Source organism: Pygocentrus nattereri, chromosome 30 (genome assembly GCF_015220715.1).
Source record: "Pygocentrus nattereri isolate fPygNat1 chromosome 30, fPygNat1.pri, whole genome shotgun sequence".
NCBI lineage: Eukaryota > Metazoa > Chordata > Actinopteri > Characiformes > Serrasalmidae > Pygocentrus > Pygocentrus nattereri.
In genome coordinates, this window is record NC_051240.1 from 8,331,453 (window position 1) to 8,345,207 (window position 13,755).

At 40.4% G+C, this 13,755-nt stretch overlaps 1 protein-coding gene across 1 annotated transcript; it reads right to left on the reverse strand.

The window, feature by feature from the left end:
- Positions 1–83: 83 nt before the first annotated feature.
- On the reverse strand, positions 84–12,547 carry si:dkey-156n14.5 (probable ATP-dependent RNA helicase DDX17). Its single transcript, XM_017692977.2, has 13 exons — positions 12,062–12,547; positions 10,150–10,306; positions 9,490–9,586; positions 8,934–9,067; positions 8,678–8,743; positions 8,047–8,188; positions 7,794–7,954; positions 6,917–7,089; positions 6,552–6,662; positions 5,636–5,697; positions 5,318–5,377; positions 1,827–2,057; positions 84–1,310 (listed from the first exon to the last, which is right to left on the reverse strand). Exons 1-13 carry the CDS (start codon positions 12,115–12,117, stop codon positions 766–768), a joined length of 1,995 nt encoding a protein of 664 aa, XP_017548466.1. The 5' UTR covers positions 12,118–12,547; the 3' UTR covers positions 84–765.
- Between the last annotated feature and the right edge of the window lie 1,208 nt (positions 12,548–13,755).

Genomic DNA, 13,755 nt, shown 5'->3' on the forward strand with positions numbered 1-13,755 from the left:
CTTCAGTATCATGAACCAAAATCAACAGAACACAAACCAAAATACAGGCCCCTTTTCAGTATGGAAAGAAACTCATCACTGGATTATAGGTCAAAAACTTTATTAAAAATTTAGTCTTAAAAATAAAAGTGAAACCAGGATACAGATCCCAAACTAGCTCACTTATGTATAACCCCAGCATGTTTACAAAAAGGGGTGCCACTGCGATGATCAAAACAATTTTCTGTCTCTGTAGGCGGCGTAGTAGAAAGAGAATGCCTTGAAAAAGCTAACAAGACAGAAAGCTATACAGTGCGCAACACATTTAAAGAGTAAGAAAAATCATAGTTACCGAGAGAGAGTCTGTAAAAACAAAATACGTTAAATGAGAAGCATGCACAAACAACTCTGTTGGAAATTAATCTTAAGAATAATCTCTAAGATTTGGAGGGGGAAAAAAAAAGCCTTCAATCCTTTTGATTAACTATTCAAAATAATGACCCGTTTGATTACAGGAGAACATAACATTTCAAAAGACAACAGGAAACAGCTTAAAACAGAAGTTTTGGCTTCTGGGGCTACAGGAAAATATTCTTACATCACTGAACAGGCGCAGACCTTACCTCCACAATCCCTGGACGGTCGGCCTGTTCAAAACGTCCGGCCTAACGCCTCTTCCAAACGGAGGCAAAGGAAAGGCCTATGAATAGAGACAAACACTGCACTCTAGCAGCAGAGAACTACCACTAGACAGATATGACACAACTTGGACTTGACTTTACTGCTTCACTTTCTCTGTTGAGGAGGGGGAGGTGGTGGAGGTGGGGCAAATGAGTATGGCCCTGGGCCCATGAAACCCATCATGGGCTGAGGAGGTGGAGGGAACTGCTGGGCCATGAGGGGCTGTGGTCCAGCCCCAGGCTGAGGTGGAGGGGGTGGGGGCTGTCCAAATGGGCCCTGCGAGGGTCCGGGCGGGTTTTGGCCCCCACCACTGCCACCTGACTGTGACCCACCCCCTCTGGAGCCATACTGCCCCCCTCCACTGCCACTGTAGCTTTGGTACTGGTCACCCCCTCCCCCACCGTATGATGAGCCTGAGTTGTAGTTGTTGCGTCCATCTCTGCTGCGGTCCCTGTACGAGGAAGAGGAGGAAGACCTGTCGTCACGGCCGCCACCACCCGAGCGTGTGTCGCGGCCATAATTGCCACCGCGGTTGTCTTTTCCACCACCGCCCCCTCCTACAGAACGCATGCGCCGGTCGCACTCCTCCTGGTACATCAGGTTGGGATTGTTGGCATTGGAGCCGCTGCCACGGTAACGCATCCTTCCACCTGTTCGACAGCCAGTGGAGGAATAAACATGAAAAAACAGGATAAAGGGAAAGGGGAGGGGCTACGTGCTGAATCCATGCACTGACAAAAAGGAGAGACTGCCAGAACACAGCCAAAGAGGAGAAAATCTGAAGAACAAAGATTGAGAAATTTGAACAAGAAGCTGGTGGAAAAAGAAGCTTCAGGCATGAAAGGGTATGAGGAGGTTGCTTGACAGGTGAGTTACATTAACTTATTTTTGCTCTTTCACAGAACCAATCAGTCAGTACTGTTTTGTTCAGTTTGCTAATGTTTGGGATAGCAACTCTCGCTTCACAGCAGCAACTGTTGGTGGTTGCTAATCCACAAACTAGCTAACATTAGCCAAGTGTACAACTGACTGAATTCATGGTTATATTATGGAGTTTTCCTCTTTTGAAATAAAAAAAATATTAGAAATAATAGGATTTCCTCTGGAAGGACTGATATTTCCTATTAACTAAAACTCAGTTTTATAATATCTTTCATTTTCATCACCTCCTCCTCCACGTCCAGTGTCAACCAGCTGCAGAAGTTTGGGGTTGATGGCCTGCCGGGCCTCCTCCAGAACTCGGACCAAGTCACGGGCCTGGCGCAGATTTCCTGGGGTGAAGAAAGTGTAGGCAGTGCCTTTGTTTGTGCTGCGAGCAGTACGCCCGATGCGGTGCACATAATCCTCTGAAGAGTTTGGATAGTCGTAGTTTATGACGAACTTCACATCTTCCACATCTTCAGGGTGTGATCAAAGAAAAGAGAAATACTAATTAAAACTAGGATTAAGAAGGCATAATTTTTAGTATTTTTTTATAATTTATATTTATAATACTATATTTATGGTCATGCTACCCATGCATTACAACAATGCAGATTAACAGTATAGAACACAGCTCTTTATTTTAAGTATGTTTGTAGTTTTTAGGTTACTTAAAAAATACTATCAGACTTACCTGTATTTTTAAAACAGTAAAATTAAATCGCTGTACTTTCTCAGTACAATTCTTATTTGCAGGGACTACATCTTATCAAGCTTTAAAATGTGTAGTTCAAGTGAAACCAATCACTTTAACTACAAAATATAACACATGGTTTCATTGGGAAAATCTCTGAAAGATTAACCTACTGTGCAGTTATCCTAATCTTTACAAACACTCTAAACCAAACTGCTCAAGTAGGCCATATTTAGAGGGCCCATCCTTATATCCCAGGGCCCTTTATTTACTCAAGGAAATGTCTAAGAAATGACCCTATGTTCCCAGGGCTGTATGTTTCCCAGGCCCATTTTTTTTTAGTAACTCGCAATTTGCTGAGCACCGGTTGCAAAGTAATGACTAGCTTTACATCGCGGCTTTTGTTATACTTTATCACATACAAAAACAGAAAATGGACACAATAGAAAAATTCTATAAGACTACAGTTAATCTGGCAAATACTGGAAAGCTGAACCTGACATTGCAACAGGTTCACAGCTCTATCTGGAATGTAAAAGGCTACAGTTTTTTGGCAGTAAGAGCAGCCAATATCAAAGCACATTTGGTGTTCCACACACATGGGTTCCTTTGCTTTTTTTTTCAGAACTGGTGAATCATAGCTATGATAACATTTGCGATGACACACTGTTGTGCTATTGCGTAATTCAGTAATATTCATGTTAGCTGCCTCTTGACGGTGTGTTTGGGTATAACCTTTTTGGTCACTACATGACCCTATTCATGATCTTAGGAACTCAAGTCATAAGTTCTCTTGATACATCATATAAAAATAAAGAGTATAGAGCCCTGGGAACGTAGGTATGCTCCCATTTTTGGCACTCTGAGCAAGTATACTGTAATCCTTTCCAATTTATTATGCAAATGACTAATTATAATGTATCTGATGTAACCAATACAGCTAATGTAATTCACAAAGTGATGTTTGTCAGTCACATAACATTACTAAAAATTTGTTTAAACTTTCTGTTGAAGTATGTTTGAAGTGATCTCCTATGGGAGGGAAGATTTCCATACTGATAAAACCAACTCTTTACAAAGTCTGTTTCCCATTACGAAGAGGGGAGGTGGCTCAGACAACACTGTTATTGACCCTATCGAGTACAGTCTCCTTTTGGCTGAGGGCGATGGTTGACAGCTTCGCACATGGGTGAGAAACGAAGAAAGTTTTCTAAAAATTGGTCAATAATCATCTAATAACACGTGAGCTTAATATACATCACATCAGGCCTGATTGCCTCAACTTTACATAGTGTATTAGTGTATTATTGTATTATTGTAAAGAAGGAAAGTAAAAGTTTAAGAATGCTTATGAAAGCTCTTGGTCAGAGTTATGTATGTTATTTGTTGTGATTTTCTTTTTATCAAAGCTGTCATTATCAGGGGCATGGTCAGGTACTTACCCTATGTTAGGTTAGTCTCGGCTGAGATCAGTCCCAGGTCCCGTGGAGAGGCCCGAGAGGAAGAGGTTTTTGTGGGCTCACGCGCTCAGCTGCCCCCCCTTCACCCTCGGCACGACACCGGCAACGCCTGGCGGGAGCAGAACCGGCTCCCCTCCAGTTCTCTCTCTCTCGCCGGGTTGCAGGGCCTCCACAAACCGGACCGGACTGGATCCAGCACTCAACTCCCTTTCTTTCTTTCTCTCTCCCTTTCTTTCTCTGCATTTCTCTCTCCCTCTCCATCTCTCCTGGAGCTAGCCCAAGTCAGACTTAACAGGTGCCTGATCCTAACGAGTCTCAAAGAGCCATGGCATCATCTTTCTTTCCCATTTTAAACTGATTAATGACCGTCATAGGGATGGAAACTAGGACATGAGCGTGTAAATATTGGATGGAATCCAGTGCAAAGATTTCAGAGGGTTTATGAGTGATGCCACAGTTCTCAAGACCCACGGTTTTAAATGCTGCAGTCCAGTTCTAAGACTCTGCAGTTTTGAAGAGGAGGCTGATGTTTGGGAGAAGCTGAGGTGTGGGTTAATCCACATCAGGCCCTGCGCTAGCGTCTCATAGAGTAGAGGGCAGCCGCTGTACCAAATTAGCACAGCCTGCCTGAGCTGCCTTTTAGTGAAGTTCAAAAAAGCCTGAGGGGAGGGGAGAGAGAACAATGATAGAGTGAGACGTACTGTGGATCTGGCAACTCAAACACAACCCACTTCCTCTTCTTCAAATCAGGTTTCTCCATAAAAAAACAAAAGACACAAAGAAAACAGAAACAACACACCTGCTTCAAAGCTCTGGCCTCTTAGTCATTACTAAAATAGTCCACAAAACAAACCATTCAAACTTGTCTGTGGCACTCCGACTTCCTCTGTTAACTCGCAACATAACTGGACAGTGTGGGCAAGAAGGAGACTGGTATCAAGACCCAGGGAAGACAAAGGGAGCCCAGCATCTCCCCCAGGTCCGTGCTAGGGTCAACAGTGAGCCGACGAGCCCCGTATTTGAAGGATGATTTTCTTTTCCTTTCTTTCTGTTTTTCTTTTCTTTTTTTTAAAGCCAGTAACAAGAAACAGACAGTAAGACTTATCATGTAGAAGGGAGCTTGAGTGGGGGAACTATAGAGAAAGATCCAGGAACACCTGTCTTCTTCAAGGCTGTTGGACATCCAAAATGTACACAATGCCCCTTAAAAAGTGTGAAAGCAACATAGCAAATAGGGGACATAAACAGACATACAACAGGAGCTGAAATGCTTAGAAGAAGGGGGTGAGGGAAAAAGGAAAGTAAAAGAAAGAAAGACTTCTTTTTGACAGAGAAAGAGGCAAGTGACAAAAATAATCACATCAGGGGCAAAAAGGGCACTTTGGAAATGTTCCTGAGGTGCGATTCTTCCAGACACAGGAAGAAAAAAGGAAGGGACTTAAATCTCAAAACTAAAAAAAAAAAAAAAATCACAAATAAAAAAGTATTACTGTTGAGGTGACATTGTGGATTTCACCAAGTCCACATTCTATGGGGGTGTATATGTGTAAAGGGTGTGTGGAAGGGTGTATGGAGCACATACCCAGGCCACGGGAGGCAACGTCAGTAGCAATAAGAATGGGAGCTTTACCACTGCGGAACTCTGGAATGACATCAGATATAAAGCACTAAGTCCAACACTTGCAATTAATTTCAGGCCCATAAGCACAGTTCCCAACTCAGTAGTCAGGTACGTGCAGCCAGTCTTACATTACCTGGCTCAGGTGTGTTGTTGAGAGATGAAACAAATGAAAGGCCCATGGACTAGTGAAGGCTTTTGAAGACTGGATTGAAAACCCAGGTTCTAACAGAAACATTACTATAATATTTGAATTCTTATGTTAAATCTCTCAAGCATTACCTGAGAGCACCCAGTCTCTCTCTGGCTGACTTTTGTCACCGTGGATGCACATTGCCGGCCATCTAGACAAACAGAACAACATGGAACGGTTTAATATAGATTTTAAAAAATCATCGCAGTAAGTAGTGAACTGTGAGTGAGAGTGTATAAGAATGACACCTTCAGTTTGGGCCATAAACACTAAAACTCAACCAAAAACATGGAAATAATAATGTCAGTTTGCAACTATGCAGCTATGGGATTCTAGTAGTATGTTAGCACTAAGCTAACAGAGATTCTGGAACATTTCTGGCTGTTCTAGATGAAGCACAAATATCAGAAGCATATTTTATTTGTAGCTTGTGACAGACACCAATACATACTTTACCTTGTATGTATTAGTTTTATAGTGACTCTTTCAGTAAACAGTTCTAACATCAAGCTGCCACTATTTCCCACTCCTAACAACTAACTGAAACCTGGTTTCACCATGGCTCATATTCACAGTCAGCTATGTACCTAGGGTCTCCAAAAGGCCTTGAGTGATGTTTCCTCCTCATGAAATTGGTCCCACCCCTTATAACTTCCTTAATTATGTTGGTAGTTAATCTAATGCATTCGGGCCTTGAGATAATCTCACAAAGGCCTGACCAATGTACCTTGGTACCATGGCTAACTAAGAGAGTCTAAAAACAACAAGTATGACATTTATATTTAATGTACATTAATTATTCAATTTCAGAAATGTATTTTTATTCGACAGAAATAAATTCTCTGAAGGCCTAAAAGGCCTTGAGGGTTCCCTTCTTCCAAGCAATACATTCAAAACATGAAGTCTTTTTAAATAGTTACACAAAACATAACTTCATTTCTACTTGTTCCATCTGTGTGTTTTAGAAATAATACTAGACTTATGATTCCTAGCCCTACTTCTTACCCATCTCTTCTCATCCTACGTGTCAGTTCATCACAGCGTTTCTTTGTCTCCACAAAGATGATGGTCTTGTTCTCTTTCTCTGCCATAATTTCCTCCATCAACTGAATCAGCCTGTGGGGAAAGATACTAAACTTAAAAAAAACAAAAAAACATTCCAGTTCAAAGTATGTGCCTTTAGGCAATGTCCTTGACATACTGAGCATTCTGCAGTGCTCTAACAGCAAAATTACATGACGGTGGTCAGGCAATTCAGTCTTTTGTACTGTATGTCAAAACTAAACTGAAAAAGCAAGACAGTGTAATTACTTTTTAACTCCACTTTCTTGTTTGGAGTTGTATTTTAGCTGCCTGAAATGTAATCTTACTTGTTATCTTTCTCATTCTCCATGCAGACATCCACAATCTGCAGGATGTTGTGGTTGGCACTGAGCTCCAGGGCCCCGATGTTGATTTGGACGTACTCACGGAGGAAATCTTCTGCCAGCTGACGCACCTCTTTAGGCCAGGTAGCACTCCACATCAGTGTCTGCCTGTCAGGCTGGGAGTAAAAGATAGATATAAATGTAACTTGTACAACTGTCCAAGTATGCGTGCAACTACCCGTGAACAGACCTGGTCAATATCGTCTCCAAATGCTACGTGCCAAAAGATTGCAGACACAAAAACACTTTAAAATTGGTATTGGTATATTGTAGTGGGCAACATCTCTGCCTTTAAATTTACATTTATGGCATGTGGCTGACGATCTTATCCAGAGTGACTTACAATTTTTGATCAATTTACACAGGTAGGCGAAGGTAGTGTTAGGAGTCTTCCCCAAGGATTTGGTATAGTGTATTGGTATAGTGTAGGGTGCTTGTCCAAGCAGGGGACTGAACCCCAGTTAACAGTGTAGAAGGCAGTGATATTACCCACTACACTATACAAACCACACTTCTATGCTGTAGACTGGGGTTCAATCTCTGCCTGGGTAAGCACCCTACATTATACCAGTAAGAGTCCTTGGGCAAGACTCCTAACACTACCTTCACCTACCAATGATCAAACTGTAGGTTGCTCTGGTTAAGAGCATCTGCCAAATGGCGTAAATGTAAACATAAAATATGACTAGATTAGTTTTAGTATGTCTTTTTTTGTCCACAAATGCCAGACAGTCTCTACAGGCAATAATAAATTAATGCAGCATGGCTTCTTCTGTTTTCCTTTCAGTGAAAAAAAAACACTGCATGTTGTCCAACTCACCCGGATCTGATCTACAATTTTGCGAATCTGTGGCTCAAAGCCCATGTCCAGCATGCGGTCAGCCTCATCCAGCACCAGGTATGTGCATCGTCGCAGGTTGGTCTTTCCTGCCTCCAGGAAGTCGATCAGGCGTCCAGGTGTAGCAATGCAGATCTCAACACCTACAGAGAACAAGAGCATTTAAATACAGCTATGTGGCAATTCTACACTTATAAGCTGAAAGGCTAATACCATTGTAGGCAGACATGCTCACCTCTCTCTAAATCTCTGATTTGTGGACCCTTAGGGGCTCCTCCATACACACAGGTGCTTTTGATTCGGGAGGACTTGCCATAATCATATGCCACCTGTTGCACTTGCTGGGCCAGCTCACGCGTGGGAGCCAGAACCAAACACTGAGGAGAGCAAAGGAAGATTTGAAATGGACGAGTCCGTTTCTCGAAGCCTGTAGCTCTTAGGACAGCACATACTGAAAACTAAATACTAAATAAGTTATCTATGCTCTGCACACAAACGTGTCCCTTCATTTGTACTTTGCTATTCAGTTATACTACAGTAGCTAGTAATGTGGGCTACAACGTTAAAAGGGAACTCTCTACACCTTTCATGCATTTCTGCATAATTCAGTCACTTAGATTCAAATAAAGTCATTTAGAGTGGTCTGATTTGAAAAGGTACATTGTAAAATCTAAAAATGATATACAATAAAAAATTTATACAGGATGTTTTGCTTGTGTTTACCGGGGTGCCAATATTTATGGAAGATATTGCATACTAAAACCAATGTTATTTTACAACAGAGTAGGCAAGCCCTAGAAACACACTCTTGCAGAATATGTGCAGAAACAGCTTTAATACGAAAAAGCTTTAATAAGACCACTCACAATTGGTCCATCTCCTCTCTCCAGGTAGGGCTGGTGGTTGATGTGGACAATGGCAGGAAGGAGATACTGTGGGACAGAAGGGAAAAAAGTGACTTCCGATGACAAAATACAAATGGTCTATATGATATTTTGAGCTTACATCCTTTCCTGGTGCTGAGCGTATATTTGTTTTCCAACAGCCATTGGAAAAACAACCTTTTTAAATTTCTACTGGTCTGTTTTCTCTTACGGTAGCACTGAGGATGCAAGTGCTTACGGCGAGTGTTTTGCCAGATCCGGTCTGTGCAATGCCCACCATGTCCCGGCCGCTAAGGGCCAGGGGGAATCCCTGGGACTGGATGGCTGTGGGCTCCTTGAAATTCTGTTGTAGCAGCACATCCATTACATACTCTACAAAGCACAAATGCACATACATGTTTGTAAGTTTATGTATTAAAAACAGTTATAATTTATATTGACATTACCGTTTTCCACCCTCTTTATCCCTTAAAATTAAGCTTTTAATAAACTCCTTATAACATAAGATCTTAATAGATGAGACTACACTTCTGTAGGCTGAACAGGGGACTATACCTAAATGTGCTGGTTGTCATGACATCACAAAAACAGAGAATTCAAAACGGCTGTTTTCAGTTTCCATATGTGGACTATATGGGCTGTGACATAATAAGATATGGTGTGAAACTTTAACAATATTTCAGTAAAAATTTGTGTTAAAAATTGAGTTTTCTGTGACATGGGCCTTTTAAATATCCTGTATGCCTTGGTTAAAACAATGTCTGCAAGAATGGCAGTCATGGCCAGTTACTTACGAGGAAACTGTGCCTGGTGGAAGTTTGTCACTGGCTTTGGGCAGCCAGACCCTCTAACAGTAATCTCCTTCTTTCTTCGGAATTCCTCCACTTCATACTAAGAAGCATACAAGAGCATCATTTTTAGTGCACATTAGCATCCTTCATTCATCCCATTAAGATCAGAAATATAACATTATATATAATGTTATATAACAGATTTGGGGCAACATAAGGTGTAGATGTTCATCACACACTTTGTAGCATATGTGCTGCAGTTAAAAAAAAGTTTCAGAATAATTTACAAAGTATTTTGAATGAAAAAATATACTAGATAAATACAATAAGAGATGCACAATGATATTTGAATCATCAGCAAATAAGTGCTTAAAAATAATAGCACTGGACAGATATTTAGATTTGACTGATATTTCATTTGATATCTGATGATATATAGTTACAGAATTGTGACGCTGGACTACTGTTGCGCCCTATAAAATTAAATGTTATATTTTCCTGCATTGCTAATCCAGACATTACACTAATTTTTCCATTTTTGTAATTGTTTCTGTACTGGTAAAAGTAGTAGTGAAGTCCACAATTTCCATGTTGTCACATCCCTAAAATAAGAAGACAGTAAATATTTTACCCACAATACAAAAACAAATTTTTCTTTCACACCTGAGTCATGCGTTGGACCTCAATGTGCTCATTGTAGAAGTTTTTCTCAAATTTGGGCAATTCCTCAAGATCCCATTTCTTCTTCCTCAGCCTATCGCCAGGATTCCCAAACTTCTTAGGAGGGGGTGGACCTCCACGGCTGGACCCAAAACGGGGCCTATAGGAACAACAATAATAAACAACAGTAATGTTCCTCTGTACATCCCATGCATTTAGCAGGATAGCTCTACAATGGCATTAGTTATTGCTTCACAATGCCTTCTGGGTATTGTAGCTCCCCACCAATCAAGAGTGACATTATAGGGAAAACACCAAAGTGCTGCTACTTGGTTCAAGCTAAGAATTTGCATCATCTTTATTGTATTTTGTAATTGTTCAGAGTTATGAACAACTTAAGAGATAAAATGCAATTCGAAGGTGATATTTCCTTTTTAATTCATGTTACTGATCTGTTTCAGGGTCAACAACACTTGAATCATGGCAAAGAAAAACACCAGGCCAGGGTGTCTGAAGTCTGTTTTTTACTTGATATTCACAGCACACTGCGTTATAGCAGATGCACAAAGACAATATAAATGAATAATAATGTACATTATATGAACACAGAACTCATTTAACTGAAATAAGCAACTGATGTTAGCCATAACAAAACACCTCATGTACAATTCCTGTTGATTGTTCATTCAATACTTTGCCTTAAGCAGAATTTCAGACTCAGTTTTAAGTTTGTTTAATTAACTCATCAAAACATATCAATGCCCACTTCCCTCTCTGAAGTCATTTTTTGAGAGCTTCCTGACTTTCTCCAAATAAGCTTAGATGAAACACATCACCCAACAAATTTGGTTAACACACTGCAGGTTTACCTTTCATCAGTTTTATAATATTAAAATGTGTTAATATATTGAGACATTTTGCTACAACACTCAGCAATATTTTGTTTATATCATGAACCCAAAAACGTTAGTCAGTACCGTGTGTGTAATGAGACCTCCATGTGGTGTTTCACAAAGCATGATGTCTTAGTAACCCTCAGTAAGGACACCTTTACTTCTGGCTTAAGTTACCTAGCTAACTGCTTGTTAAATCGTAACGTTCCACAACAACAGGGCAAAGTGGCATGAGAAGAAATACTGGCTACTTCTTATATTTTGAGCACAGTAAATGGGAAGTGGACAGTTGTGACGAATTATGTCACAACATACTTTTCGGAGCATATAAAACAGCCTGTAAAACTGACTAAAATGTTCATAACTGTACACCTTATTTAGTTTTTGACATGTGTGTGATGAAAATGTTGAAGTATCACAATACAATATTTTTTGCCACACTGCCCGCCTCTAGTTTGCTTCATATTCACCAGCTTCTTCACTTAAACCAAAACCAATAACCAATAATATAAGCCATACCAAAAGGCTGTAATTATTTTCAACATCTTTGCATAAAGCACAAATATTTTCATCCAAATTAAACCATCTCAAAAATGAGTAATGTTCTTCTGACTGGTGTATTCCATTTGTTATCTTGCACTGCAAGATAAAGCTGGGGGGGGTCTGTATTTCTAAAACACACACTTGAGTACAGCGTCCTACCGAAACAACACCTAAAAAGTTACTGAAGAACTTTTAACGAGGCTGAAGTTGGCTTCCTTTTCGCCAGCTTCTTGTTCAAATGTTCCACGTCCCAACTTAAACGGTGCGGCAGTTACAGGAGGCCTCAGAAATGTAACTGCTGCACCATTTAAGGTGGAACGGGAAAATTCCAACAAAAAGCTAGCGAATAAGAAGCCAACTTCAGCCAAGTCTAAACTTGAAGGTTCCGTAGTTGGTTTTGTAGAAGAGAAATTCAAGGACTAATAACATATTTAGAGCAAGTCAAAAGCGTCTATGTTCTGACTGCATTAAGTCCTTACCCCCGGTCACGTCCGCGGTCCCTGTCCCTATCGCCATACGATGAAGTCCCTCTCATGTCCTACGATGACGGTGAAAATGTTTGGTACGTGAGATTAAACTTAGTTAGCGACTGTAAACGCGTCAATAATGTAGCAGAAATCGCCACTATATTTGATCTAGAAATGTGAGAAATGTTTCAAGAGTTTGTCGAAAGTCGTTTTGTTTGGGTTCGTTTTGTTTGTGGGTGGTGGTCGATGTTTTGCTCGCTAAGCAAGCTAGCCTAGCTAGCTAGGTAGTTGAGATTTCGAATCTGCTCAAAAATACGAATGCACAATCTAAAACAGCACAATTTTGCAAAAAGACATGCCCGATTAAACAAATAATGATAAGCTCTTCGAATTATAGTGGCATGAAATTGGCCTTTTTTCAATACAAATTCCGCCGAATTATCACAGCGCGACCGCTGCAAGGAAGGCCTTGGTCCCGCCCACCCGCTTCCAGCGTGGCGCCGTATCGTGTACCCTGGCACGTTCTGCACCCCAAGGACCTTTTGGTAGCGATCTTATGTCCGCCTGATCTGATTTACCATAATACCACTTCGCTAAACTATTAAAAAATTGTTCTTCAGATTTTGTCTAGTAAAGGCAGGGTTATGTTTACACAAACAAATATACGTAGAGACATTCTATGCTTAAAAAGTGGCAGAAAAAGCATGGTAAAATGGTTCTTCACATTGATGGAGAATGTGTGGTATATTGTTCTATATATAACCTTTTTGAAAATAGTTCTGTATAGCACCAGATATGTATCCTCTGATGTTACGCTAGTACACATATAATACACGACGAACCCTTTTTAGGCGCTACAAAGAACAATTTCAAAAATTTTCTACGTATAACCACACATTCTCAATCATTCTGAAGAACCATTTGGCCACGGAGAGAAACGATTAAAATGCATTCGATTATATGTAAATATCATGGTTCTACATAGAACCATTTCTCTTACTACAGCTAAAATACACCTTGAAGAACCATATTTTGGTGTGGAGTCTTTGACGCAATATTTAGAAAAAAATGCAATGATATTTAACTTGAATTCAGCTGAATTTAGACATAACAAACAAACATACAACCACAACAACTAAAAATAATTGTTTTCAGTAAATCTATACGAAATATTATGAAATATATTATTTGTAAGTTAAATTTCACATTATGCTTCTCAAGTGACTGTATACGTTATATTTACATTTATGAACACACAACAAATCAGGCACGAAAACGTCTAAGGTGGTCATCTCAGAGAACTGGTCGTCTTGCCAACGGGAGATGATTGACAGCGCTGGCTCCTCCAATGACATTGCAAAAGGAAACTGATGGGGTGCAAGATGTGCGGGAGGACGCATGGTAGCGCAACACGGCTGGTTCTGAGCAGTTGTAGGAATTCTGACGTAGAGTTCTTACGCAGCGCTGCCGCGACTGAGCACGAGGGCGGCAGAAATCCGCACTATTTCTGTTCGGGAATTCCAAAAACGGCGTAAAGCTGCACTAAACAATAACACGTTTCATATAGACAATTTCATTTAAAAGTTCATTTAAAAGGCTCGCCTCACGTTGTCAGTTAGTGAAAATTAACAATCGCACAATGTTTGTAACAACTTATTTTTCATTAAGAAATGAGCAGCGACTCATATTCTTCATCTTTATTTTAG